The 27473-nt window shown below is 38.2% G+C and overlaps 2 protein-coding genes across 9 annotated transcripts in view; both read left to right on the forward strand.

The window, feature by feature from the left end:
• Positions 1 to 13: 13 nt before the first annotated feature.
• LZIC (leucine zipper and CTNNBIP1 domain containing) lies at positions 14 to 12937 on the forward strand. Of its 5 annotated transcripts, none has more exons than XR_009960536.1 (9): positions 14 to 110; positions 1012 to 1155; positions 2232 to 2367; positions 3127 to 3225; positions 3858 to 3953; positions 6049 to 6130; positions 6993 to 7055; positions 11364 to 11501; positions 12672 to 12937. XR_009960536.1 is itself a non-coding variant. In XM_062593164.1 (8 exons), exons 2-7 carry the CDS (start codon positions 1055 to 1057, stop codon positions 7049 to 7051), a joined length of 573 nt encoding a protein of 190 aa, XP_062449148.1. In that variant the 5' UTR covers positions 14 to 110; positions 1012 to 1054; the 3' UTR covers positions 7052 to 7055; positions 11364 to 12937. The 5 variants fall into 5 exon arrangements, 3 of the variants coding, with proteins under 3 accessions (XP_062449148.1, XP_062449149.1, XP_062449147.1); XR_009960535.1 differs by having other exon boundaries at positions 12687 to 12937; XM_062593164.1 differs by having other exon boundaries at positions 11364 to 12937.
• A 2041-nt stretch (positions 12938 to 14978) lies between these two features.
• Positions 14979 to 27473, forward strand: part of CTNNBIP1 (catenin beta interacting protein 1) — a 34626-nt gene continuing 22131 nt past the window's right edge. Inside the window, exon 1 of one of the 4 annotated variants that reach the window (XM_062593167.1) lies at positions 14979 to 15044. The gene's annotated coding sequence lies outside the window, so the exon portion shown is untranslated. Of the gene's footprint in view, positions 15045 to 15135; positions 15177 to 15605; positions 15928 to 27473 lie in introns of those variants that run through there. The other 3 variants (XM_062593166.1, XM_062593169.1, XM_062593168.1) reach the window with 3 other exon arrangements.

Genomic DNA, 27473 nt, shown 5'->3' on the forward strand with positions numbered 1-27473 from the left:
CGTCGCCGGCAGGGTCCCCCTCGCCTCCCGGCAGCGCGCGGCCTCGCCCCGCAGCCGCTGGCCTGGCCCGGGCTCGCCCGCGGCGCCCACCTGTGCTGCCGCCTGCCCAGGTGAGGCGGCCGCGGCGGCGGCGGCCCCGGGGCGGTTCCCGCCGGCGCCGCGGTCTGGGGCCGGGCTCGGCGGCAGGGCGGGGTGCGGCCTCCTGTCTCTGTTCGCGGCCCTGTGGGGCGAAGCGGCCATCTGCGTCCCTGCGGTGAACTTGGGGGCGAAAGGGGCAGAGTCCTGCTGACGCCTTTTGTTAGAGGCAGGGGGAAGAAAACTGCATAGTTCTCAAGTTCCTGCTTTCGTTTCTCTCCCCCTGTAGCTCCTTCAGCAGTTTCTGATCTTTCATGCCCTTCTAGCAGGGAGAATGGTGATTCCTGGTGTGTCTTCCAGCTGCTGGCATGAGCTGTTGTTATTAGTGAAAATCAGTCATTAGTGACAATCATAAGGACTTGGTATTGAACTATGAACTGGTGTATTACTCAGCAGTATCAGTTCGACCACTTAGGTTGCTTGGATGGCTTATATTTATAATCCAAAGAAACAAAATTTTCCTCTACAGTATTGCAAGATTTTTACATCTAATAATTTTATTGAAGGTCTATGCTTCAGATGTCTGAATCTGGATTGTTGTCCCTCTTAAATATTTCCAAGGTAGAGGTAGACAAAACAGTTGTCTGTTGCATAAAGTAGGGCCTGAAGATTTCAGTACTTGTGGTTTAGTTTCAAACACGTTTCTATCTTCAGATGCTGTGGCTGTTTGAGTTAAGTTGGTGAACTGCTTCTTGCTACACAGAGAACGATCCTTTAAACTTAGCTTAATGTTTCTGTGTTCTCCTGCTGGTATCTCAAAATGTTTTAGTTGGACATTTGATCATGAAGATACTGCATCATTTTATTGGTAATTGGAGCATTTTAAAATACACTTTAGGCTGTTGATTCACAACAATAAAGTGTTTTTTCTCCTAGGAGTGTCATGTAACAACTTGAAGCTTTTATGTGAAAACTGAAAATGGCTTCAAGAGGAACAACAGAAACCAGTAAGCTAAAGCAGAACTTGGAAGAGCAGTTGGATAGATTAATGCAGCAGCTTCAAGATTTGGAAGAATGCAGGTAATAAAAATAAATGCCCCCCTCTTAAATGTGAATATTTTTCATTGGTGGTTTGGAGAAGAAAATTATGTACCTTTCACAATTCTTGTACACTTCTTTGTTTTATATTTTGTTGTGGCTTCTTTTTCTTTCTTTTTTTTTAATAACACTAGGATGTTTTTATTGAGTAGTAAGAATAACTTAGAAAAAAAACTTTCTTCTTGTTAAGATCATTTTACTTACCTTCGTCCTGAAGAAAAGGAGGGCAAAAATATTCATCATTATTTTATCTGAAAATTTACATTTCTGTATGACTTTTTAACTTCTAATAGCTGCTTACAGAATTCACATTTTCCATATGAGCTTTTTTAATAGCAGTGACTTGCTTTCGTGTGTGTTTTGCTTTGTGTTTTGCTTTGTCTTTTAATTATGGATGTTTTTTCTTTGTAGTTTGTTAAAGATTTTCATGTGATTGTCCTAACTCTTGTTAACTCTTAGTGGGCTAATAAAATTTCAGATAGACTAGATTATCAAAGAAAAAAAATTTTTTTTCCTCTGTCTCAGTATTGGTACTTAAATGTCCTGTGTGGTTTTGCATACCTTCTCTGATTATAATTCTAACTAATCCAAACAATACAGCTTTAATATGTTTTTTCAAGAACAATTCTAAGTGGTAAGTGTTGGCAGTGCTATTCTTTGAACTGACTACAATTTAGGTGGCCAGACAGTTTTTTCTCTCTGCCTAACTTGATGATTTTGTGGTGAGAACATGGGCTTTTCAAGTAACACGCGTTTTAAATATTGCACCAAGTATTGCGTGTCTTGTAGATGTCAGGGTCTTTTTTAAATATAATTGACTTTGTACGAGCAACATAAGTTTATAGATGGCTAGAAGGTGATGTAAAAACCAAGAAGAAAACTACGTATATGTTAGCTAAATAACAGTTAAGGTGGCTAAAAGCCAAATAATCTGAAGTTGTGTGGATGTTTTCATTGCTCTCTGAAGAAGCATACTTCATGATAGTCCTTGATATCCTTTGTTCCATTTTATATCTCATGTTTAATCCTGTGAAGTAATGTGTCTTGTTGGTCTTTAGAGAGGAACTAGATGCAGATGAATATGAAGAGACAAAAAAAGAAACTCTAGAACAGCTGAGTGAGATCAATGACTCACTGAAGAAGATTATGTCTGGAGATATGACTTTGGTGGATGAGCTCAGCGGGATGCAGCTGGTAAGGATGACTCTTACTCAGATCTGCCTGATGTGTTATTAAGAGCAGTTCCTATTTTATCTGGACTTGAAGAAACAGAAAGTAGATGCAAGAACTTCATTATGATTCTTAGGAATATGTGAAATCTAGATCTTTGTATCTAATATTTTTATTACTTGATATATGTCTACATATAAGAACTTGGTTAGAGCTCTTTATTTCAAAAGAAAAATAAACTGAAGAATGATAGCCATAATACTGTAGAAAAAAATGTGGGAGACTGTGGGACCTAAAGATATCAGATCTTTAATATTAGAAAATAGTATGAAGGATGTGAAGAGAGGTAGTTTTGGTACTTCCTAGAGGATTTTGAACAACAGCAGGGGACTGATCAACATCTTAACAATTTAATTCTGCTTACCGGTGGAAGAGCTGTGATGGTAAATGTGGGCATTGAAACTGCTAAAGATAGCATAGCACATCTACTTATGTTGTGTTATTATCAGGAAGATATTGGAAATAGTTGGAAATTAAGACTTAGAATCTGATGTAAAGTTTTATATATTTTCTCCGTGAACTGCACTAATTAGTTGATTTTTCAAACCTTGCATAAAGGTCATAAATTTTTCCATCTCACTTCTGTGGTCATGCAAACAGAAATTCTCTTATCAAATGATACCAAGGATACTAATGATGCATTCCAGCCTTCATTAACCTTGTCAGGTAGGTATGGTTTATGCCTGCTATTAGTTGTGGTCACTGTTGTTATTTTCCTTGCAGGCAATACAAGCAGCCATCAGCCAAGCATTTAAAACTCCGGAAGTAATTAGAATGTTTGCAAAGAAACAACCGAGGCAATTAAGGACAAGGTTGGCAGAGGTGAAGATTTCTATTCTAATGTAACAACTTCTGTTCTAATATAACAACAATGCTTATTTCAAGTAGACTGATTAAATTGGTATGATTGCAAGGAAAGCACTAAGTGTGTCAGAAAACTTGGCAGTAGTATTTGTTCATTTTCAAATGCTCATTGAAGTACTAGGGACAGTAATGTGTATTTCTTGAATTCTGTCCTGTTGTTGCTTCAAACCAAAAATCTCATCAACAGATAGTCAAATGAGTATAATTGTAAATTGAAAATGTGAAGAGTATGATTTTGGAATTGTGGAAATGAGTGCACTCGTATCTTGGAGATGTAGTCTGAATTGAGATCCAGAAAAGTGAAATGAAATGTGGATCCAAAATTTTGAATCAACAGCAGTCTTTGATTAAAAGAAGTTGAAGATCAGCAAAATCAAGTATGCTAAGGTTAGGTGTTAAGGGTGCAGAACAGTGTGAAAAACAATATACAGCTTTACAGTCATTTTTTAAATCATGAGTGGCTCTGTCCCTTACTTCCATGAGTTCCATGCTTACTGGTGATATTTCTAGGCTGTTGCAGTGGTCATGCTGTCACTTTTTGTGAAACTAATGGAAAGCTTACGTATTTCAACTTTTTTTCTGGTATAAAGATGGACCGAGACCTAATGGTTGGGAAGTTGGGACGGGACCTCTACACACAGCAGAAAGTGGAAATCCTGACTGCCCTCAGGAAGCTTGGTGAGAAGGTAAGGTGCTGGCATGATAGCTAGGTGAAAAGAAATTTCTACATATATGTTGAGGGGGAATTTGAAGTTATTAAAAGTGAATGGACAAATAACAAAATCAGTTAGCCTGTTTTGTTGTACATAAATATCCCTACATTTTAGTGCTAAGTTTTCTGAAGTGTTCACCACTGAGTATATGTCAGATAGTAATATATGTTTTTGTATGTTTATTTTTATATAGCTATTACTACTTCAAAGTGTCCTCTTTGGTGCACCATCTGAGTGAATCACATATAAATAACATCAACCGGTACCAGCTTGTAGAAGCTGCAATATAAATCTTTTTCCTGGTTAACTGTGACCCATCCACCTGTCAAAAACAATCCAAAACTTTTGACATACATTGGGCTTTAACTTACTTCTGTAACGGTGACAGTGCTCACCTCTTGGTGTGAGACAAAAACTGGGTAGATGAGTGAACTACTGATAACTTTCTCTGATGAGTACATTAGTGCGCAAGACAATTCCTGGCTTTTGCCACTAGAGGGAGGAAGGGAAGTTATTTCTTTTTGTTGATGGTAGATGAAGAAAATGGGTTGTCAGGGAGCTCTGTACTTAAACTTCCATGTGAAATGAGGGAATGTCCTGGAAAAGATCAAGTGCAGTACACAGAGGTGTTACATTCCAGTTAGATGATATTAGCAAATGCTTTCCCTTAGAATATTTTTGTTGCTAGACTGTCCAATAGAAAAATGTTTTGAAGAAATATTACATGTTTGTCTGCACAATACTACAAGAGGTTAAGTAGCTAGACATTTAATTATAAAGCACATCAAAGACGTGTAACTTCAATATTTTCCCCTAGCCCTAACATAAATCCAAATGCCAAACCTGATGGTCTATTGAAGGCTAATTTTTAATAATTTAGCCGTGGAGAAAAAATTGCAGTGGTTTAAGGGGAGTTCTTCCTTTATCTTGTATCCAATTTTTGTTTTTTGTTTAATTAGTGGACATGATTCTTAATATTTATTTCATGATTGCTCAGTTTTTGCCACTGATGTGAATTAGTAACATAGTAAAATAGTGGTAGCAGCACTGGTTTACTTAATGTATAGTCCAGGAAATTGAACTTGCCTAAATTGAACTAATGAAATCATGATTGATATATCGGAATAGGGTAGACTTCCTGATCTGATATGCTCAGAGCATCATTGCCAATTTAGACTACATATGTTGACTGATTTGTGTTGGAGGAATTTTGTAAAACTTTTAGTGTACTAAGAGTGCTTGTGGCTTAACAGGTGAGTCAAAGGGTAGTGGATAGATGAAGATAAAAGGAGTATCCTCAGAGCATTCAGTGGAAGATATGCGGCTTGACTGTTAAGGATACTTGCTGTCATGCTGCGGACATAAGGAATCTGGATAGTCTGACACACCTATTCTGTGTTTTAGTAAGGCTATACATCTGAAGCTACTTAAATGAGTGAATCTTGACTTTGAATATCTGAATCTTTCAAATGTAGGTTACTACTTCATTAGCGTAAATATTTTATGGGCATCTGTCACGAGACATCAGAGCACCTACATAAAAGCAAAATATACGTGTGTAAATGTGACTGATGGTTTGCAGCACTATAAAGGGAGAGGATAGTTTCTAGGTCATTAACTCTTAATATGGTCAAAGCTGCTAGTGACTGTATGTTCTCACATTCCTCAGCAGGTGATGTGAAGTGAATGTAGGTCTTAGCCATATGACCAAAATGTTGTTGACATCTTCTGCGTAGTTTTGGCGCAGAAGTGAAGGGTGACTTTCTCATGAAAAATTACCACTGGCGATCAGCTTGGAACTGGTGAATTTAGAGGCATGTCTGATCTTGCTTATGCTGTCCTTTGTGGGTTGACTGACATCATTGAGGAAGAAATGCAGTGGGAGGGGGAAAAGCTTGCTTTTTCCATTTTGTCTTTTAATATTAGATAAAGCCATCACTTAAAAATTGCAAGTGATAAGCCCTGTAACCTGACGTATTTCAGGTATGTACTAATATAGATCTTTACAGAGGTGGGAATATGCACTGTTATGGTACCCAAGTTCACAGTTATGGCTCTTTTGGTTTAGCTGACTCCAGATGATGAGACTTTCTTGTCAGCAAATGCTGGTGCAGCCTTGAGCCAGTTTGAGAAAGTCTCCACTGACCTTGGTAAGTTTTCATTCTACTAACTTCCATTTTCTTTTCCTCTTTGACCACTGATAGATAAAAATGCCTGTGATCCCACTATAAAGGAGAAAATGCAAATAAAAGATTCATGTTACTCAGTTTTGACATAAATTTTTCTTTTCTATCAACAATGAAATTCTGATATGCTGGCCATGAGGAGAAAGTAATGCAGCAAATAAACCCGATGCCAGATGGCCATAAAATGCCAAGTATTCCCCTTTAATGCTGAAGGGTTCAATGCTGAAGCCTGCTCTGTGTTGAGGAGAGATATTTTTACTTCGCTTGTTTGTTTTGTTTTTTTGCATTGCTGACTCTTTTTGGGAATGTCTTCCTCCACTGACTGCAGAGAACTCTGCAGTTAGTGGCATATTGTCAAAATATAGCTTTAAATCGCTCTTCTTGCCATAATTGCCATAGCTCTAATCATGTTGACGAAACTAAAAATGCATTTATAAGAGGCATTAAATGAGCACAGCAGTTCTTTCATTACAATTCTAACTGTGATGCTAGAATCAACTGTGAATGGCAGAAATGTGTCAGACTAGGTCAAGGAATAAACTGACCATGTGGTGTACTTCTCAGTACCCCTTTTCCTGAGGGTGCAAGAAAGGTATTCAAAGGGGTACTCCATTAGAAGCTCTCTGTATGGCTAGTTTCAGACCTGTCCAATCATATATGGCTTCATTTTTTTTTGATATGCTCAAGTCTTTTGGCTTTAACAATATGTGTTTGGTTTGATTGTTTTTTCATCTCAATTGTTTTTCTTGATTTAAATTGTATCGGAAAAATCTCTATAACACAATTTTTATTAATATATACTGAAAATGTTTTTTTCCTCCCATAGGATCAGGAGACAAAGTCTTTGCTCTAGCAAGTTTTGAAGTAGAAAAGGCAAAACAATGAAGAGGTGCGTGGGGCTTGAATCTCTCCAGTTTTCAGGAGTATTGGACTGTCATATTGTGATTGTTTTTTCTATTTTTAAGATATTGTTAAAAAAAAACCTCGGCAATCCCTAACCCTCTTGGGTTCTTCACCAGAAAATATGAAGTAAACAGCCTTCAAGTGCACTTTGGAACCCTGGTGTCTCTGCCCCTCAGTAACATAATATCTGAGGCTAAACACTAAGTGATACTCTAAAAACAAAACCTTAGTATGATTATCTTTGAAAAGAATCAACTATTTTCAACTTTTCCAAATGTGTATTTCTCTAACAATTAAAACATCATCGTTTTGCATGTGGCTGTATAAAGTAGATCTTTTTCCAGGGACAGTCCTAATGAATCAGTTTTTGAGTGATTCTTGAAGTTGCTGTCAAGCTGTCTTAATTTTGAATTTGTCTGGACTCCCTACTAAGTAGTTTATACTAGAAATGCTTTGCAGCTTTTAAAAATTGACATAGTTTATTTTAAATGCCATCTTTCTGCAAACTATTTGCAGAGCATCCAAAATGAGACTGCATACTGATCATTGGCCCCTGTCAGCTTGTTTGCTCTGCACATGAATAAGTGCCATTGTATTCCAATCTTGATTGACAAACAATGGAAGTCCTGTTGGGAGACTTCTGGAGTAATTTAACCTTCTGTATTGAAAAGATAGGAAATTGCTAGGAAATGGCAATGAGAAGCCTTTTCTGTGACCTCTTACTCTTGCTCTGGATGTATAACTACAAGCTACTGTTTTTTCCCAGGATTTCTGAGATAGCATGGAATAGTTTGCAAGTCAAAACAAATTAGAAAAGTGGGAGAAGCTCTCATTACATGGTTGATCTACGCAGTAAATGAACTAAAGGTCTTTGGGGCAAGTGTGGCCCAATCTAATTATCAGATGGTGGTGGTGCGGAGAAGGGAGGGTCTGTGCCTCTAAACGGAAGTTAAAATCCTGAATAATGTTAGGGTTTAAGAGTATCTAAAATCCTGCATTGCTGAATTTTTAGTCCGATTTTTTGGAGCATAAACTAGGATCTTAGTGTGGAGAGATTGTTCTTTGTGCTCCGGATGTATATTTAATTTTCTTATGAAGTATTTGCATGTGCTTGTTTGTAGTACAGTCAATATTAGGGATATTACCCTTACAGTAATGGCAGCCTCACATCTAATTCAGTACTTGTTAGCATTTCATCTGAGCTATTTGGAAGCCTTTATTTCACTGAATATTTTTTCAGCTTGAAAAGCATGGTTTTTGCATCTGCTCTACCCTTGGCATATATTCGAATGCTCATCTAATGGAATCAGGAACAATGACATCAGAAAAGATATTTCTTAACTAAATTTCATATTGATACCTTTTCCCCCTTTTCATTTTACAATTAGCTAGAGAAAAGGATATGGATAGAAGCAAAAGATGTTTCTCTGGTCTTGCTAGCTATTAACAATTGTATCTCTTTCTGAACAGGTGGAGGAGAAAAGCTTTACATTTCCTTAGGAGGAAATGGTTGGTCTGAAGCTAGAAGCATAAATCTCAATTTCTTTTACACAGTGTATGGAGACATCTGTTTGGGTCACCTTACTGCTTCTGGGCCATGTGAAAAAGTAACTTCCCTCTATTTCTATATGAAAAATTCAAACACTAGACAGTGTTTGGTCCTTCTCACTAGATGTTTCAGATGTGAGTTGGCACTTCCTTCAAAAGTGGAATATGTGCTGTGAAATACTGGTAAATGCAGCATTTGGCTGTAAGTGAATTCTGTGGTACCCATTCCCTGAGACATTGGAAATCTAATGTGCTTGAAAGTCACAGATACAGATGATTCTCCTTTGCATAAGATGGGGCAGAAGCATAGCCAGAGAGGAAAGCTACCATTTTGCTACTTAAATGTTGTATGTAAAGTGATTTTTTTCTAAGAGAAATTTATTTTGCTTAAAGGAGAACAAAGTAGAATAAGCAATTAGTACCTTAAAAGGAGGATAAGTAGAGATCTGTACCTGTATTGCTACAGTGATAGCTATATCTTCAGGGCAACTGAATTTTTGCTATTTTTAGTGATTGCGTATTTATTGGTATGCCTATTTAAGCTCTACACATAATTCTGAAATGGTAGCCCTTTGTTCAGACTTTGTAGCTGTTTTGGTAAAAGCAACCTTCTAAGAACATAATCTTTCAAGTTTGGAAATTTTCTGTAGATGCACTGGGAACCTTGACAAACTACATGTTTTTCTGAATACTGTTAAGTTAAATTTATCTCTTTGCTACTGATCTGTAAAATGTGGTAATTTCTGTAGCAACAAGTCTGTTATAGGGAAGGAAGGAGTGGTATTAATATTGGAAAGATCAGAAGAATTACTAGGAAAAAAATGATCTTGTTTCCATCTTGTTTGTGCTGAGTTATAAAAACTAAGAAGGACAAGTACTGAAAGAGGATGAAACTGAATGCTTTTCAAGTTAGTAATGATTTAGAAACCATTTTTAAAGCCAAATGTGGGGTTGATTTGGTACCAGCTGATGGTGGCATGACAGCTTTTGGTAACAGTGGAGTGGGACTTGGGTTTGTCAGCAATGAAGGTGACCCACTGTTTTGAGGAATGCTGTGTTAATATAGTGGAACACCAGTGTGGCACCTAGAATACACACATCTTAGCCTTTTTTACCCAGACAACAGCTTCAGTGGGAGCTGCCATTAAACTGGGTGAGTGGAGTGGAAATACTGTCTTAACACTGCAGAGGGCTATCTAATGCCAAATAATCGCTTAGATGACAAGTCTGTAACATAGATTTTAAACTGAAAATAAGTATTATCAGTTACAACTTAGATTGCATTTATAGAGCATAGATAACCTGTAAATAAACAACTTTGTCCAGTTCCTAACTAGGACTTGAGTAGAATAAACCAGAAAATATATTTTGAGAATGTATTTTGCTTAAGTAGTTATCCTTTTGAAATCTACTATTCTAGAAATGAAAAGACCCAGTGCAGACAACACAATTCATGTATTTCACAGCTGGAATTTTTTTTCCTTTTTTTTTTTTTTTTTTTTAAGAAGCTTTCTTTTAGATGACATTCTTTGTCATGATATTAGAAGTATTTTGCTGTCTGGGACAGTATTATTTCTCTGACAAAGGCTGACTGCAGCTTTACAGCTGAGAGGAGCTTATTAAAAGGCATTATTAGCCTAAAATTACTGAAAACAAAACAGTCTGTGGGGACCGTAGCTGCCTTCTTTTCCTTTCTGCTCATTACTGGTGCTAAGTAACTCTCTTTTTCCCCTTCCCAAAGTGCTTGAAGCATTAATATGTAAATGAAATCTCTTGGCACTCTCACAGATCACAGTAAGTTACTGTATGATAATATGGAAATCTCTTTCCTTGTAGTTCTCGGGAGAAACTTTTCTTTTAATGGATTTGCAAATATTTCAGGATTTTTCCATGGTTTCTGTACTGCAAGCATTTGCAAAATTCCTATTACATTCATCCTCAACTGAGTATCTCTTTAATGTTGTGCTCCTTCTGGTTGGAAAGCTCTCATGTGATTTAGATGGGCAAAGATGAGTTGAGATCAATTACCAATATTATTACAAGAGTCCGCATGCAAGGCCAGACTTGCCTTCTCAAAATTCATGAAAAGTCAGAAAGTGTTACTCTAATCCAGAATGCCTTAACTATAAATGTAATTTTAAAAAGAAGCTGTTGCCTATATGGAACTATTTATATGTTGGCCCTAGCAAATAGTTCTTTAAGCTAACCTATTTGAAGTGGTTAGGTTCATTGCAAAGATACAGCAAATTAACTAATATGCTGTGCTAAAGATTTTGTCAAATAATCCTGGGGTGTACCTCTGCTAGTATCTCAAATTTTTCTGCAGGGGCTGGAAAAAGATCCATATTCTATTTTTTATAATAATCATTTGCTTAAATAAAAACGGGCAACAAAAGATTTTCTAGATGAAAACATTGTTTTGTGGTTTACCCCCACAAGCTTATGATGTTTGAGTTGCATCAGCAATATATAGGTTCAGCAATAGATTGAGGCAGATCATTTATTTTCTCCGTTTTTCTCTCCTGGAGTAAAATACAGATTATGATACTTAAATATCAAGTGTTATAAAGTTGTCACTGATCATGCACTGCTTTTAAGATTAAAAGTACTTTGTATTTTTGTTTATCGCTTCACTTCTGAAACAAGAATTGCAAAGTACAGTAGCTTTAAACATGTCAGCAGAATTGCTTATTGTTCAGTTTGGCCGTATATAACCTCCCTTTTAAAATATTTTTTTTCTCTGTAGGGTGAGTCTGGTGATTGTATTGAAGCAAAAGGAAAAAAAGGTTAGGGAGAAAATTGAAGCATCAAGTGCTCTGTCTCTCTTCTGTTTTTGTCTCCTTGTATTATTTCTCTTTTTTCATCGTGAATGGAAAAATAACAAGTAAGTAGCAAGCAAGGAAAAACACAAGATTTCTTTAAAAGAGACCCGTTACTAGTTCATCATGTTACCTTATCTGTTAATATCAAGTTCAAGTGGTTAGAGAAATCTGTATTAACGATAACCTACTGACCAGGCATTTAAAACTGCATCATTAGTGGCTGAAACTATAGGTAAATCAAAATATAATTTAATTAATTTTGCTTCCAGTGTGGTCATTTCTTTCCTGTATAAGGACAAGTATAGTTTTCACGTAGTGAAGAACAAAATCAAAAAGTCATTCTGCAGGCATCTTGTAGTTTCTCCACTTCCATGGGGAAACTCACTGAGTCCTGGTGAAGGTTTTTCCATTGCAGAAAATAATCTCTCATTTCATTTAGGTCTGTCTAGCTACTTTTGAGAGAGGAATAGGAGTGCTCCTATTGTAGTTTTATCTTAGGAGTCATGGAAAACATGATGCCTTGCTTTGCTACATTTTTTTTTTTTTAACTTTTAACTGTTGGAGTAAAACAAATTTCTTTTGATTGTCCAACTAATATCCTTGTAAAATGGAGACTGAAATGAAGTTCTGTAAAGCTATGTTGTCTTCACGTAAGAGTGTGTTTGTAGCTTTGCAAATATCAAATTTACTCCGGAAACAGTTCTGCTTTTTTGGATAAAACGTGCAGGTAAGAAGGTTGCTTACTAAACAAACTAGTTTGGATTAACAAAGAAGATTAAGTCCTAGCCTTTTACATTAAAGGACTTTTTTGTCCATCCCTCTAAAATCTCTTTCTGCATACCTCCTCATTGCACAGTCTGTGCAAGCATGAAATAGGGCAACTAAGGTAGCTGAACTACTTTAATTTTCTGGTATACTCTGTCTCACCTACACAATTACTATGAGCAGCTAGACAGCCTCTTCTGACCCTGTCATAGCACCTCAAATGTGGAAAAAGAAGAGTTGGTTGAATGATTTACCTTTTTCCGGAGACACTAGACTGTTTCTGCATCAGAAGATGGTTTTGAGGGACTGGAATTGTCAGACCAAATCTAAAATGTGAAGTATTTTCGAAAGAAAAGATTTCAAATTAAGAACAACTCTCTGATTGTCTAGTACCATAGACATCTTTGAGAGAAACGCAATTTTCATTATTGTTGCATGTGGCTTAATCAGATGGATAATGAAAGTAGGGTTTGTGTGTACAGATGCTGTTGGAGGCCCTTAATGAGGAGGAGATGCCAACAAATACAGAGGGACTGGAGAGTGGAAGCAGCTGTACTATGAAGGAAGCTTAAATGAATTTTAAAGCTGATTGATTAAGAAAGAACTGGAGATCAGAAAAGACAGTGAATAGAGAATCTTTTTTTCTAAGACAAGTAAAAACTGAGAGGAGAAAGTTGTATGAAGTTTTGGCTTACCAGAACCAACAGCAACCTCATTAAACAGAGAGAAGTGATTAGAAGCTGTGTTGTGTGTGTATACATACATACATACATATATATATACACATATATGTATGTAAAAAAACCCATGAAATGGATTTTATAATTATACCCAGTCTTTGTGTAAAACTTGTCAAAATTTTCAAAATGACTTAACTTTTAAATAATCAAACTTCATAGCATTCCTCTGCTGCTGCTGGACTTTGATTCCTGTTTTGTGTATAGAGCAAGTAGGATGACAGTTGGTTAGACATTAATATGGTCAAGTGCAGTGTGCTTGCATCTTCTGTTTACTTTGTGAAAGCCTGTACAGTCACTTAAGATATTAACAATGTACTCAATCTATTGCAGAGCTAGGAGTAAAGAGGGCTCTTGAGCATCCATCCTCTGCTTTGATGATAAAAGTGAATAAGTACAGTGGCCAGATGGCACATTACCTGATAGCAAAAGATCTGTAAATCTTGGTAAGTTTGATGGTAGTAATCTAAGGTGGGGCAGAAGCTGAATGGTACTCAATGTTTTAAGAGAATAAATGTAAAATTCTCCAAGGGTAGAGAAAGCCCTGTAATATCTCATTCTGCTTAAAAAAAAGGGGGGGGGGGGGCAAAAAAAAAAAAAAAAAAAAAAGCTGTTCTAAATAAATGCAGGGTGCTAAAATCATGCTATATAAAATTGACATACACTGTTGTATAGTCAGCCAGCTAACTTATAACAGAAGAGCTAGACAGTACTTAATCATTAAATGATGTTTTGCTCATGATGCTATTGGGAAGAAAGCCCATGGTATTGCAAAGATGCAAATGATGGCTTAATAGTAGGCTTCTACTACTGTAAGATGCTTTTGGATCTTTCCCTCAGACTCATGTACTGTGCTAATTAACGTTAATCCAACTGGAGGATCTTAGAGTGATGCTTCTGCATATTTTTTTTCAGCTTATGCTGGTGCTCTTATGTTCTTCTCTTAAATAATTAATAATCATTACTGCCTGCTGTGCTGTGTGTATGTGCTAGTGATCTCAGATCCCAGCATATTTGCACTGTTCCTGTTCCTGTCAGCAGCTTGGTTTTGCTCTTTGGATAGGCTTTCAAGTTAAGACCTTCATTAACTGGCAGTGGGGTATGAATTTCAGTGGCGTTGGACTTTGATGTCATTAAGTAACAAGCTGTCAAAGGAAGTGCCACCTATTTCATTGCCATGCCTATTTTTATGCAATTAAGTTAAATGCCAAGTACACAACAGATGTGCTTTGATAAATAACGCTTAGGGCACAAAGCCTTTTTATCTTCAGGAATTTCCCACTTGCCTTCCTGATCCCACCAATACTTATTATAGGTAAGCAACATTACTGTTATACCTAGAGGGAAGCTGAAATGTAGATTAGTGTCGGAGCAGAGGTGAAAACCTTGGTTTCTCTCCTCGTATTTATTTTTTTCTGATTTTCTTACTCAGTGTTCACACTGGTTTTACTTGGAGGGAAAATAAAACTGCTTCAGTCTGTCTAGGGGAAAGATTGCTTCCTCAGGACCTGAGGGAGGACTTCAGATTTTGATAGTGTCACTTTCATGATGCTTGAATGGCCAAATGGTATTTATTCCAGTTAGAAAACGCCATCCTCTGAGAGCCTCCGTATTTACTTAAGTAGTTTAAATCTATTTGTACTGAATCTAGCTCTTTAATATATTTTTAACTTCTTTGGCGTAATGGTTTTGAAAACTAGTTATGTTTTCATTTTGACGGTAACGCGGCACCCGCGGGGAAGCTGTGCTCCTGGAGCCTGCCCCGCTGAGCAGGATGGCTAGAGAGCGTGAGCGCACGAGGATGACTTGGCTCCGCTTGATTGCAGAGGCTGGCGCCCGGGACGCACCTGGAGGGAGGAGGTGGCCGCCGCCACGGACTGGACGCGGTGCCCGGCGGGGAGAGGAGCGGGCGGGGGCCGGAGCGGCGGCCCCGGCCGCGGCCGCGGCCCCGGCCCGCCCCTTCCGCGCGGCCCCGCGCTCGGCTGGTGCCTGCGGCGCCGCCGTGCCCTGGGCGCCGGGACGCGGCGGGTCCCTCCCCCGGAGCCGCCCAGGCGCCTCCCTCCCTGCCTGCCTGCCTCCCTGCCTGCCTGGGCCGCCGCCGCGGTGAGTCACGACGGAGGAGGCGGCCGCAGCGCTCGGCTCGGCTCGGCTCGGCTCCGCTGCGCTCGGCCCGGCACCGCCGCCCGCCCGCCCGCCCGCCCGCCGCCGCCGCCCGGGGCCGGCGGCCCCTCGCAGGTGAGCGCGGCCGCCCTTTGTGCGCGGCGCCCCGAACAAAGGCGCCCGCGGCCGCGCCGCCCCGCCGGCCCCTAGGCCCGGCCCGCCGAGCCGCGCCGCGCCGCCCGCCCCGCGCTCGGCCCCGGCCCGCCGCCACCTGCGGCGCGGGCACCGGCGCCACGGGGCGCCGCCGCCGGGGCCGGGGGGGGGGAGGCGGCGGCCGCGCCGCGCCCCGGCCGCAGGTGGGGGCGGCCGCGGCGGCGCTCGCGCTGCCCCGGGCGGCAGGTGCCGCCTCCGCGCGGCCTCCCGCGGCGCGGAGCGGCGTGCGCCGGCCGCGGGCCTCGGCGCCGCCGCAGGTAACCCCGCGGGGAAGCCCTGCGGCCGCCGGGGCGCGGCGCTGCGGCTGGGCCGCCCGGGCTGGAACCGTGCGTGCGGCGGAGCCGCCCGGAGGGCCCGGGCGGCGGCTGCGAGCTCCGCGCTCGGTGCGGGCCGGCGGTGGGCAGTGCTCGCGGGAGGCATGCTCCTGGCCCGCCTCGAAGGACGGGGGACGCGCGGACGGCAGGCGCCGAGCTAGGCGCGGCGTTGTTTTCAAAATCCAAGTATATTGGCGCTCCGGAGAGCGGATAAGAGATAATACGAGCTTCAGCTTAACATCCGGATGTGCTTCATCAGGATGCATCAGCGAGCTGACTTGCGTTTGCCTTCCCTCTTCTCAAGAGGAGAGTACCTTGTTCTGCTGTGCTTGTCTTTCATGTGGCCGTTCCTCATCTTGGTGCGTTTAACAAAATAAGCTTTTGATGTGCTGTGGAGGAGAGCAAGACATACTGCAGATGTGATGGTTTAAAAAAAAAAAAAAAAAAAAAGAGTGGAGGCAAGTTAGGTAGCTTGCTTAGTTTTCTGCTCTGACTAGTCTAGCATACTGATAGCCCTGTCTTTTGAATGTTTTGGGAACTTTTTAATAAGTTTATACAATCAAAATCTGGTGGTGGCCACTAAATGTGCATGCTGTAAACTTTTGATATTTTTATAGCATATTTGCGATGAGAAATAGCCTGCTGAAGGAGAAACATTATGTAAATGGTGAAGGATGAGGCCAGACAACGTGCTTCAAGGGATTTATTTTGAAAGTAAGGGCCTTAGATGTGAAGGGGCGTACAGAAAACTCGGTATCACTCCTTTTTAAGTGCAGGCTTATTTTGTTAGCCTCAAAGCTGGCTTCCTACTGTTTGCACTGGCAAACAGATATGGATGGAAAATGGTGGCAAGTGTACTTCAGATACACTGGAGTTGTTTCACTCCACCCTTAGTTGGAAAAGCATCTTTTCTTACACTGTATCTCTGGTATCTTGGTAGAAGTTGGCAGCTGCTTCAATACAATTTAGAATTGCTGGCAGATGATGTGAGTGCTTGTTTGGTTGATGTGCACATTGATAGTGCCATTCTACAAGGAACTCTGTAAGACCGAATAAATGCAATAGCAAACATGGTTTTGAACAAGATAACTGATAATTTGTTGGCTGAAGCTTTATGGCTTACCCAAAATTGATTCAAGCAGTGGTTCTATTTTAGTTCATTTTAAACATTGTAATAGAACCTTTAAAAACTTGTATAGGACATAAAAATGCTTTCAATATTCTTTGGTGTCCAACTGTGAAGATACTGAAATCTTCATGAGGAAAATTGTCTTACAGTTTGGCAGGAATCGGTGTAATAAATATGTATCGACTATGCCACGCTTCTTATTTGCCTGAACGCCTGTTTGCTGTTGCATGCAGGAGCTCTAGCTACATATCGCACAAGTGTGCAGGTGTATGGGGGAAGGGGATTATTTCTTTGCCCCCAAAAGAGAAAATGCCATGATAGGGACTTCACATAGATACATAGAGAAGAATTTGAAGCTTCTCTCTGTTGTCTTAAAAAACAAAGTTGGGAGGTTGAGTAATGCTGGTACATTTCAGTAAATAGATGTCATAATGTTAAGCATTAGGAGCGCACGAAAAGCAAGCTCTCAGTCCCAGTTTTGTGGGAAATCTGTTGTTCTACCACCTCTTCCCCACTGGTCTCATAGCACATTAACTTTACAAGAGAAGAGAGGATTCCAAACCAGCTTGTGTTGTTTTCTCATCAAAAATACAAGTGAACTGAAACAAAACCTGAATTTTGTCATTGCAAACCTTGACTGTAATACGCATCTACCTAAAAATTCGGAATATCTCTGCACTTGTATACAGGCAAACCAAGTGAACATCTGTATGTACTTGATTAGGTGTAACTAATGCTAAAGGATGATAATTGGCCTAGGAAAAAATTTCTGTGAAATCGACCTGTTTGTTGTAGTTTAATACTGTTTATTACTGTTTCCTCTCCCAAATGTTTGTGTTATCTGGAATGAATATATGCATTCATATGCCTTTCAATAAATATTTCAAATCTTAAATTTGTTGTTAACTATAAAGCTTTTCTCTTCATTGTTTGACCTAGGTTTAGATGTCAGAAATGCACTGAAGTATTGAGCATATGGAGAAGCAAGCAGCTTTTGGAGGCTGCTCTTGAATGTGTTTGGGAAAACTTCCTGTAGGTGTTGTTTCAAAAAGGAAAGATTAGATATATTCGGAAATATTTCCATGCATGTGGATGTTAAACTGTGTTTCCTTTAATTGCAAGCTGTCATCAGACTGGGTTTCCTGCTGAAATACAGTAATGAAAGTAGCAGCTGTTGTAGCAGCTACTAGCTAGCTACTAGCTAGCTACTAGCATCATTCTGGACATAATGCAGAAGTGTTTAGACCTGGTATTAGTGTTCTGAATTGGCAAACTTTTAGGGTGTTTCTACTAAACTTCCAAATATTTTAATAGCTGTGATGATAAACCTAATCAAGTGTGTTCTTTATTTAAACTACTGCTGTTCAAGGTGGTACTTCTGGAAGGGTATGGTAGAATATTCAGACAAAAATAAACCTTGGTTTTTATTAAGAAAGGTGTCAAGAGTGGTGAAAGAAATATTAGCATTTAATGGTTTTCCAGTGAGCCCTCTTTAAAAAAGTGCTTACTCTTGCATGTTTTTCCTATGGGCTAACCAAAATCCATGAGACCCCTTCATGTTCTTTTTAAAAGTGCTTAGGCAAGTATTTCTGGTCTTCAATGTTAAACCATATAAGCAGAAACTGTAAGTAATTCTCATTTATAGTGCCTATTTTTAAATTTTGTTTTTAAGATAACTCTTTACATCACAAATTTACATATTCTATGCTTTCAGTCTGAGAGTTCTTGTTTACTGGAAAATAAAGTTTTCTGTATGTATCTATTACTTTAGTTCCAAAAAAGCTTTTACACGTATAAAAATACGTGAATAGTCCCAGAAGATCATAATGTTTTGATGCTGATGTATGCTGAAGATGTGGAACGAAAATGCATTGTCACCTACTCAACACCCTAAGAAATGTCAGTAATCTAATGTTCTTGCTAGTAAGTATAAGGGAGAAACAATACATACATTTTAATGTAATTAAAAACTTTGTTATTACATACTTAATTTCATTTAAAAAATAAGAATTGTTTACTCTTCTTCATAATTTTCCGTCTCTGAGAATGGATGAGACAGTCTTACAGTTCTTTTTCCCTTTTAAAAAGCTGTGGCCTGTCCTTGAACTTCATTTGGGAAGGGGGGGGGGGTGGAAAAGCAGATAGACCAGAGTGAGCAAAACTACAGAGTCTTAATAGGTGAGAAGAAAACAAAGATCAGAAAAATAATGGGGGAAAAAAAAGGTAATTGAATAAGGAGAACACAATTCTGATTCTGAGATTTACCTGTTTTAAGTAAATTTATACACTTGGTGTTGGGGAAAGTGTTAAGTAACAAATGTTCCAAAAATTAAGGAAGGGGAATTGCTTATTTCTGTTCACTGCTGTTGATTTGACAGAACATTAGAGTGCTTGTATATGGTTTAAATATCTGTTTTAATTTAAGGTGTTTAATCATGCTTTTTGCTTTTCCAAAAGTATTCTCAGAGCTTTACAAACCCTGAAAGATTTATCAAATCTGCAAAGCCAGTTTTATTAAAACAATCGTAAGTGTGACTACGATGTGTTTTTATTGTTATTTTTTTAATTTTTTTTTAACAACCTTAAAATCTTATCTGGGAATAAACTGTAATGGGGGAAAAAAAAAACCAAACAGATTCAGCTTATTTCATAGTTCAAACTCCTGTGTCTAAACCAGCTGCTGATGGGGGAGCAGAAGTAGAGCTGATAAATTTGAGTTAAATATTTCACTTGCCTCAGACTGTTCTGTTTTGGTTCCTGAAAATATGTAGAGCAAGGATTTATTTATTTATTTATTTATTTTAGGAAATCCTTTTCTCTGTAGTAGATGATAACTAACAAATATGGGAGCTGCATAAGTGCTCAGCTCTGTTTATGACCATGAGCAAGCGCTGAAGCTTTCTGACTCACTTTATCCTTCTATAAAATGAGCTGACTACTTCGCAAGAATGTTGTCACGTTTAATTAAAGTGTAATTGTTTTGCCTCTGAACTCATCTGAAGTCTTGAATCAATGTATACTGCAGTCTGTGAGGTGCTTTTAATTAATTTAATTGAGCTTTAGATCAATATACATGTACACACACCCATGTAAGCTTAAAGGAAATGTGACCTAAATTTTTGCAGCAGTTTCTGTAATGCTACAGTGCAATACTACAACAGTTTCAAGTAAACTACTGAGGAAGTTTTTAGTGGAAATGAAAACACAACTACACAGAGATCACAACTACAGTGATCTCTGGTGTCCGTTGCTGTGATTTTTTAATATTTTCCTACCTTTGTATGTGCTGAATGTGGTATGGAATCCTGACAGTGTCATTGTGTCCCAGAGGTTTGCTTAGCTGGTCAGGAGAGACAATATCAGACTTTGAGATAAACACAGTAAAAGAATGTTTGCAGAAATGGTCAGCAATAACACACTTAAAATATGATGAACTTTAAGAGTTGATGCCAAACTGAGAAAAATAGGATCATTCATATGTGCTTAGCTGCATTTTTTTTTCCAAGAATGTCTGTAGATGCCAAATAATACTCACTGGTTTACGTGGAATTCATGAAAGGTTTTACTTAACTGAAAACTTAGTTCAGCAACTACAGTAGGACTCTGATACAAAATAAATCTTTTGCAATTCACACAAAACCATTTTTGACAGTTTTCTCATGTCTCACTGTCGTAATTCTTAGCTTTTGCTGGCTCTTAAAAATACATTTTAAACCTTAAAGCTATGTATGTGTGAATAGTAGGGAGTGGGGATACATCTTTGGCCCTTTGTTTTTAATATATCAATTTCTATACTCTTTCTTACTAGTTGTAATTTTTGGCATAACTGCTAGGAGCTCTTTTGCTGGGAAACCAAATATAATAAAGATGTACTGTAATTTTACTGAGCGTTTAGAAAGTGCAGAAATCTGCCTGTGCTTACTCCTACAGTGAAGAAAGGAACTGGCACAATTATGCACGTGATTAAAACAGCTATTTAGTTTCTAAAATGTTAGCAGAAAAAGTTCTCAATGAGTATTTTATTATTGTAATCCCAGGAGAAAAGGTCTCTTGCCCGTATTAATGATGCTACCGGATCACTGAGGATGTAAGTGTTCTGTGCTGTAGTTAGTGCAGCACACATGATCGAGGAATATATTCATATTAGACAAATTGTAGTTAATTCTTAGTTTGACTTTCAACAAGACCTATTCATAAAATTCCTTTTCGGATGGTTAAAAAAAACACCGCAGACCATACATTGATTTAAAGTTGAAAGGACTTCTTTGATTTTTTTTTTTAAAAAAAACTATCATTCACGTAATTATGCAGAGCATCCATGTGGAAAGCAGTGAAGAGGTAGTGTTTTGTTCCTCTAAAGAGGCGAGATGAGTAGGTGTCATGAGGAGTATCTTTGTCACTGCTTTCCAGCAATTTTTGTTGATGATTGAGGCCGAAACAGTGTTTCTTGCTGTTGTCCAATGCTTTTGGTAGTCAACAGCTATTAATTTGTGGTTCTAACACACAGTATTTTAATACAGTATTGCAAAATATTTAAGTGCTAGATAGTCACCAATGTGAGCTAATAATAGCTCACATTTTAATTGCTTTCAAAAAATCTAGTTAACCATAATCTGCTATAAAAGAGCTATAAGCTTTTGCAATGTAAAATGTATATGATCTAGGATTAATAGTGTTCAAATGTCAGTATAAATTACAGGGCAGCATAGGTCACATTTTAAATTGAAAGCTATCTCTAATATGCTAGGCATCTGTAGAAAGATACTATGTTGATGAGTACCAAAGAAATGCCTATAAATAAAATGGTTCTTCACCAAGTGGAATAGTGGAGAGAAATCCTTCCAGTAGGCATTACTCATGATTTCTGCCATTTCTGGTTAAATACAACAATGCAGTGTGCTTAAGCTGCTGAGAATAGGAGCTGGTCGCTAGACCACAGGCAGTTTGACTCCAGATATGGTACTGCTATTTTTTGCTATTGCATACTTGTAAATTGAAATTAAATATTATTGTTATTTTAAATACTTACTTACTGAAATTTTGCTGATTCTGTTTTTAAACTATTCTGTAAGGGTTTATGATCCATTAATAGTGTTGCTTGTTGTCTTGTAACATTGACTACAATGTCATTTTTTTGCACTAGTCAGAGGTTAACAGAGCAATTTAATTTTGAAAATCTGAATACAAATCTAGTATTATTGGAATGATTTGGTTGGCAACATACCAAATACTGTACTTTTTTTCTTCATTAGTGCTGCCTGGTAATTCTGAAAGAATGATTGTTCATGCGTATTTCTATTTCCTGTTGCATTTCAAGGCAGTTGAGAATTCCCAAGGAACACTGGAAACAACCTACACCTTGGGCATTCACACATACCTGCATCAGTTCTGACATTATACTTTTTCACATTGACATAGTGGACTTGTTTTTAGTTCATTATCAAGATTGAACCAATTTCTTGATTCTGCAGTGAGCTGATTCTTTATCAGTGTGTATACTCTGTGAGTGTAGTTTGTTTACATCTCATGAATGAAGTTTTTTGTAGACTGTTGAGTCTGGCTTCTGTAATAAAAATGGAAATTGTCAGGAAAACAGTCTTAATGCTAAGGATCTGTAAATCTTTTTGAGGTAAGCACTACAAATCTAGCATTGCCACTTCTTGCAGAGCTACTTTGATAACATGATTTTGGTCATAAGGTTGACTGAGTCCACAGGGCAGTGATGTGACCACAATTGTTGAACTAGATCTTCCTTATGCATTTGTGTATTGCCATGGGGTCAGTTTTGGAAATGAATGCAGAACAGACAAATGATGAAGTAGACTGTCACTGGTGGCTGTAATTAATAGCTAAAAAAAATTGAGATATAGAGATGCAGTGTTTATATATAATAATATGCCTACCATATAAAATGATACAGACACATTGAAAATAATTTATTTCTTGTAAGGTATTGATTAAAATTTTTAACTGGTTATCATTTGTAGTGCTTAATTTTCTCACTGTAGTTTCCATTAAAATCAGCCTACGAGAATAAAGCCAACTTCTTGAACAAGAAAACCCATGCTAAGTTCGTTTGATGTGTTTGTATGCTGGAAACTTGGTTTTCTGTTTCTGAAGCGCTAGAATATTTACAAAGAGATGCATAGAAGGCACTGCCATACAGTTTTATTTTGATCTGGAATGTGGAACTCCTTTTTACAGCTGTAATTGTTTTGTGTGGGATACCTGGTAGTTAAAATCATTGACTATCTATCATTAGTATGTACTGTACTGTTTAGAAGATCTGTAGCTTTGTTATAAATGAGGGATGAGGTGCATGAGCCTCTGTGAAAGATGTTAGGTGTTAGGACAAGAGCAGCAATCTTCGTTTCAGCTGTTGCAGATCATCTTGACTAAAGTATTACAACATTTCTTTAGGGTTGTTTCTTTGACTTGGGATAAAATTTGTCTGTAAATTGCTTAGGTAAGTTTTTGTCTTTTTAAGGAATATTTGACAAATTCATCTCAAGTTTGAATACCTTTGTGAAATAAAAATCTTTTTCAGGTTTTGCTCCTGTTACATTTAATTTCAGAGTTTTCAAGTTGGCTGACATGAACAGCCTAAAATGTGCTATGCTGTCTCTTTTTAACTGCATGGGGCATGAGAGACTTTCTGTTTGAGAGGCTACTGCTGTGATATGGCAAAAAAAAAAAAGAAAAAGTTTCGGTGTTCGTGAAGTTCAGGAGACAAGTATTAAGATCACAAAAATGATGATTATAAAGATAAGATTATTTTTAATATATATTTAGCTTGAACATTGCTAGAGCTGTTTCTTAAACTGGGGAGCTTTTTCAAATCTGCTTCATTGTTACTTTTGAAGTTCCTTCAGAAGCTCTGAAAAGTAATGCAGTTCTGTAAAAATAATAGAAAGGAGACTGCTTGTTTTTATATTTTCATGTCTAAAAGATAGTGGCTGGGGCTGTGCCCCCTCCTTCAAAAGGGAGGGTGGGAGGACTGTATTATCTTGTCTGAAATCTGAATCTAACACTTGAAGGATGTGAACTCTCCACTGTAGAGCTGTCTGTAAATTGACTGAAATCTAATACTGCGATCCAGATGATAGAATCAGGTAGAAGATAACACTGGATGTAGAAAATAGGACAGAAAATACACATTAAATACTTCAGCTCTTGCTCTTACTCTTCACCTATAAATAGGTAGCTGTTATGGATTTCTCATTGTTGTATTCCTCTGGAGATGGGAAATAACACAGCCTCCAGCTGTCTGTGGCTGAAGGTCATGAGTCAGGCTGAATTAGAGGAAAATTTGTAGCAGGATTTTGCTGTCTCTTGTTCATGACTTCAGGTTTCAGGCTCCAGCTTGGAAGGGTTTTAGGGCTCAAGCTGTTCTCTGTAAAATGTCACTGAAAATTAACAAGGCTTAAAGGTGCAGCATCCCCTTGCACTTACAAGTTTCCCAGTATGACCATCTTTAACCATTGAAGTACTTACTCAATAGTGTAACTGTGGAGGCTAATAGCTTAACCTTGGATAATGATATCATAGAGTTGAAAAGACCGCTTCATGCTGGCTGTTAACTCAATTTGTATAGTACAAATGAAAGCTGCAGTAGTTGGTTTTATTCACCGTAACTCCTTATCTGAGCTTTTATAATCCTATCCCTTTAATCGAGGTTTTAGCTACCTTGAACAGAAAGAGCCAGATTCAAGAAAAAAATATTTTTGTAGCTGAACTAACTCCTGTTGGATTTTTCTTGACTATAACTGGAAATGATACAGTATATTAAAGGGGTAGTCAGCTGAAACCTACATTTTAAAGAGCTTGACAGATATCTACTGTAAGTACCCTAAATTATTAAGGGTGAATCTGTAAATTTTACTCCTTTACTTATACTGTCAGTTTATTGTCTGTCTTTTGCTCAATTTAGGCTGTGCAAATTGTTCAATTTCACTTTGATTTTTCCTGTACCAGTAAAATGTGGGTGTTCTGAATTTCAGCATCACAGAGGACTAAAGTGTTGGAGGAGATGCATAATTGGAAGGAACAAGGACTTGCATTGGTTTTTGTTACATTAAACAAGCATGTCTTTAAAATGAAATAGAGTGCGTAAATAGTTTGCCTCATGCACAATTTTTAAATGTATCTCTTTTTTTAATATTTTTTTTTTTGGCGGATTTCTTTTTTAAGGAGTTGTAGGGGGAATAATTTAAAGTTCTTTATTAGGAACCTGTCTGCAACATTGCCCAGCAGAGATATCCCTTACAGGTTCTGATTTTGTAAGAGTGACAGTGTAGGTGGAAGCGAGGGAAATACAGTTAGGAATCTGTAATTTTCAGTTGCTGTATATTGGAGTCCTCTACTGAAGGCATTCAGTCAAAACAGTTCTTGCCAGTGAGCTCGAGTTTTCTGAGGAGTTGTTACCATATGTTCATAAAATAAAACTGTTAAACTGAGTTTGTGTCCAGATTTTTTCTGTATGCATTTTTGAAAACAGGGTACCTGATGTTCTGAATATAGTTAAGAAAAAGGTGACTAATAGAAAAGGTAATGTTTTCCATTACATACTGTGTATTCTTGTGTCCAGGGTTAGTAACTGAAGGGAAGAGCAGGATGGACCCTTAGTTCACTTTTGGGAAGGTCGTTGGTGTGTTTTTGTTTGCTTGATTTTTAATCTTTTCATGATAAACTTTTCAGGACAGCTAACTTAGTGTGAAAAGGTGAGGAAGAATCTTTTACACTAGAAGAGAAGTTAAAATTACTTAATTCCAGTCTACTTTGGCATGCTGCTTGTGAAGAAGCCTAACTTTTTTTCAAGCATACCTACATCTTCTGTTTCTAAATCATGTCCAGTTTACTCTCATCCCAAAGTTACTCCTGCTAGAAGGTGTAGCTTCAGTCTATCACATTTTGTGTGAAGAAGGTAGTATTTACAATTCCTTTTGCAAAGGAAGCAGGACGTAAGCTCTTCCCCTGTCAGATTTGTTTGGTTTGCAGGCAAACAGAGAACAGGGATGGCAGGCATGCTTGACTCTGTCCAGTGCACATGTTGGGCCTTGCAAAGCTGAAAACATTTCTGTGATCCTCGCCCTGCCCTACTTTGGGCAGAATGAGGAGTGAAGCGCTGGAGAACAGGACAACTTTTCCAGTTGTTTACTGACCAACCTTGTTTGCTACTTGGGAAAGGCTGAGAACATTTTCAAACCCAATTTTGTTGTTTTGGCAAAGCTGTGCTGGCAGCCTTGGCTGAAACATACAGATCTTTCTCATTTGCTATTTTATCTTGTGAATAATATTAAAAATAAATGAGAACTAAGTTTCATTCCCTATGTGCGCCAAGCAAGGGAAAATTAGGTGCCCCAATTGTGTCTGTTTTGCAGTACGTGTTGCACGTGGCAGGACTAACTTGCATAGTTCAATGGAGGATTTAATTCTTTCAGACTAAGACTACAGCTTTTTAAATGCAGAGTTTTTTTTTCTTTTTTTCATGACAGAGGGATTGATTAGTGACACTGTAGAATAGAATCATTTTTAAGTGCAAAATAGATAGATATTGTCAATCAAAGCTTTTCTATTGATTTCCAAATCTGTTTCACCTTTACCTGAAGGGAACAATTCCAGATTTGATAGAACAGTGCATTTTGTATGGCTTCATCAGCTTCTATCATCTCTTCCTTTAGTGCTAATTAGTCTGAGGTATTGTTACCATTAATTTAGCAGAGACCTTAGTATTTCTTTGCTTAGGCCAAGAAATATCAATGAACATGTAACTTGGATTCTGAATAGCTCTGGATTCTGCATACCTGAGTGTGAAAGGTACTCTGTTCCCCAAATCTTAAGCTGAAATGTGTATTAACTTATTGAATATTTTCTTGTTTAACACGGAATGAGGAAAGGCTAACTACCTGTGTTTATGACTAGATTCAGAATCTTCTAGATCTGTATCCCATTCCTACCCTTGAACGTGGAAATTTTTTCAGTCTGATACATGACAGTTCTTGTTTTGCTATCTCCCTGTCTTGTCTCTTTGTGCTGAAAATATAAACTGAAATATTAGCTTTCAGGGAGTGTTTCATTTATGCAGTGTAATATATCTGACAAGGATAGGAATTCTTCTGTGTTTTACCTATAAACATTAGGATTCAATAGTGTTTTAGAGAGATTTGTGTATGATTTATAGGATACACAAAATTAGTTGCTGTTTGGTTTTCTCTTTGATGCTGATCAGCTGTCATTCAGCTGCCAGGACCCAGCATTTGGCATGTTACATCCTGATGAATCACAACAGACTGTGAATTGACAGTGGTACGTGTTTTAAACATTTTTCTTTTCAGTTACGGTGTTTTATGTTTTGGCTTAAAAACCCATTCAGCCCAACTATTTTTGGAGAAGCAGCACCACCTAACTGATAGGTGAAAGTATTGGTCTTGGGTTTTCTTTACAGCTGCCTTATGGACTTCTCCCCTGAATTTGTTTCACTGCTTTTAAGCTTTTCTATAGTAAAAAAAAATCTCACTTTTGGTAGCATCCTCAAACTTATGTGTAAAGTATTGTAAGGAAGTAGAGTTATTTGAGAGAGAAATATAAGGATAGATGGAAACTGGAGTCTTAGTTCATAGGAAGGAGTTTGCATTCTGCTGTCTCTTTATCATGTTGAACAGCCCAGACTCGGTGTTGAAGAATTTATTGGACACACAGAGTTTTAAGTAAAGGTTTTCATGTGTGTGTGTTTTAAATCTTGACTAGGAGTTTAAGCCCATGGTGGCAATAAGAATT

This window comes from Rhea pennata, chromosome 22 (genome assembly GCF_028389875.1).
Source record: "Rhea pennata isolate bPtePen1 chromosome 22, bPtePen1.pri, whole genome shotgun sequence".
Taxonomy (NCBI): domain Eukaryota; kingdom Metazoa; phylum Chordata; class Aves; order Rheiformes; family Rheidae; genus Rhea; species Rhea pennata.

Coding starts and splice junctions, on each gene's coding strand:
- LZIC (XM_062593164.1), top strand. CDS start 1,055: ATGGCTTCAAGAGGAACAACAGAAACCAGTAAGCTAAAGCAGAACTTG. Junction 3,226..3,857: donor TAAGGACAAGGTTGGCAGAG/GTGAAGATTTCT, acceptor TCTGGTATAAAG/ATGGACCGAGACCTAATGGT. Junction 6,131..6,992: donor GAAAGTCTCCACTGACCTTG/GTAAGTTTTCAT, acceptor TTCCTCCCATAG/GATCAGGAGACAAAGTCTTT.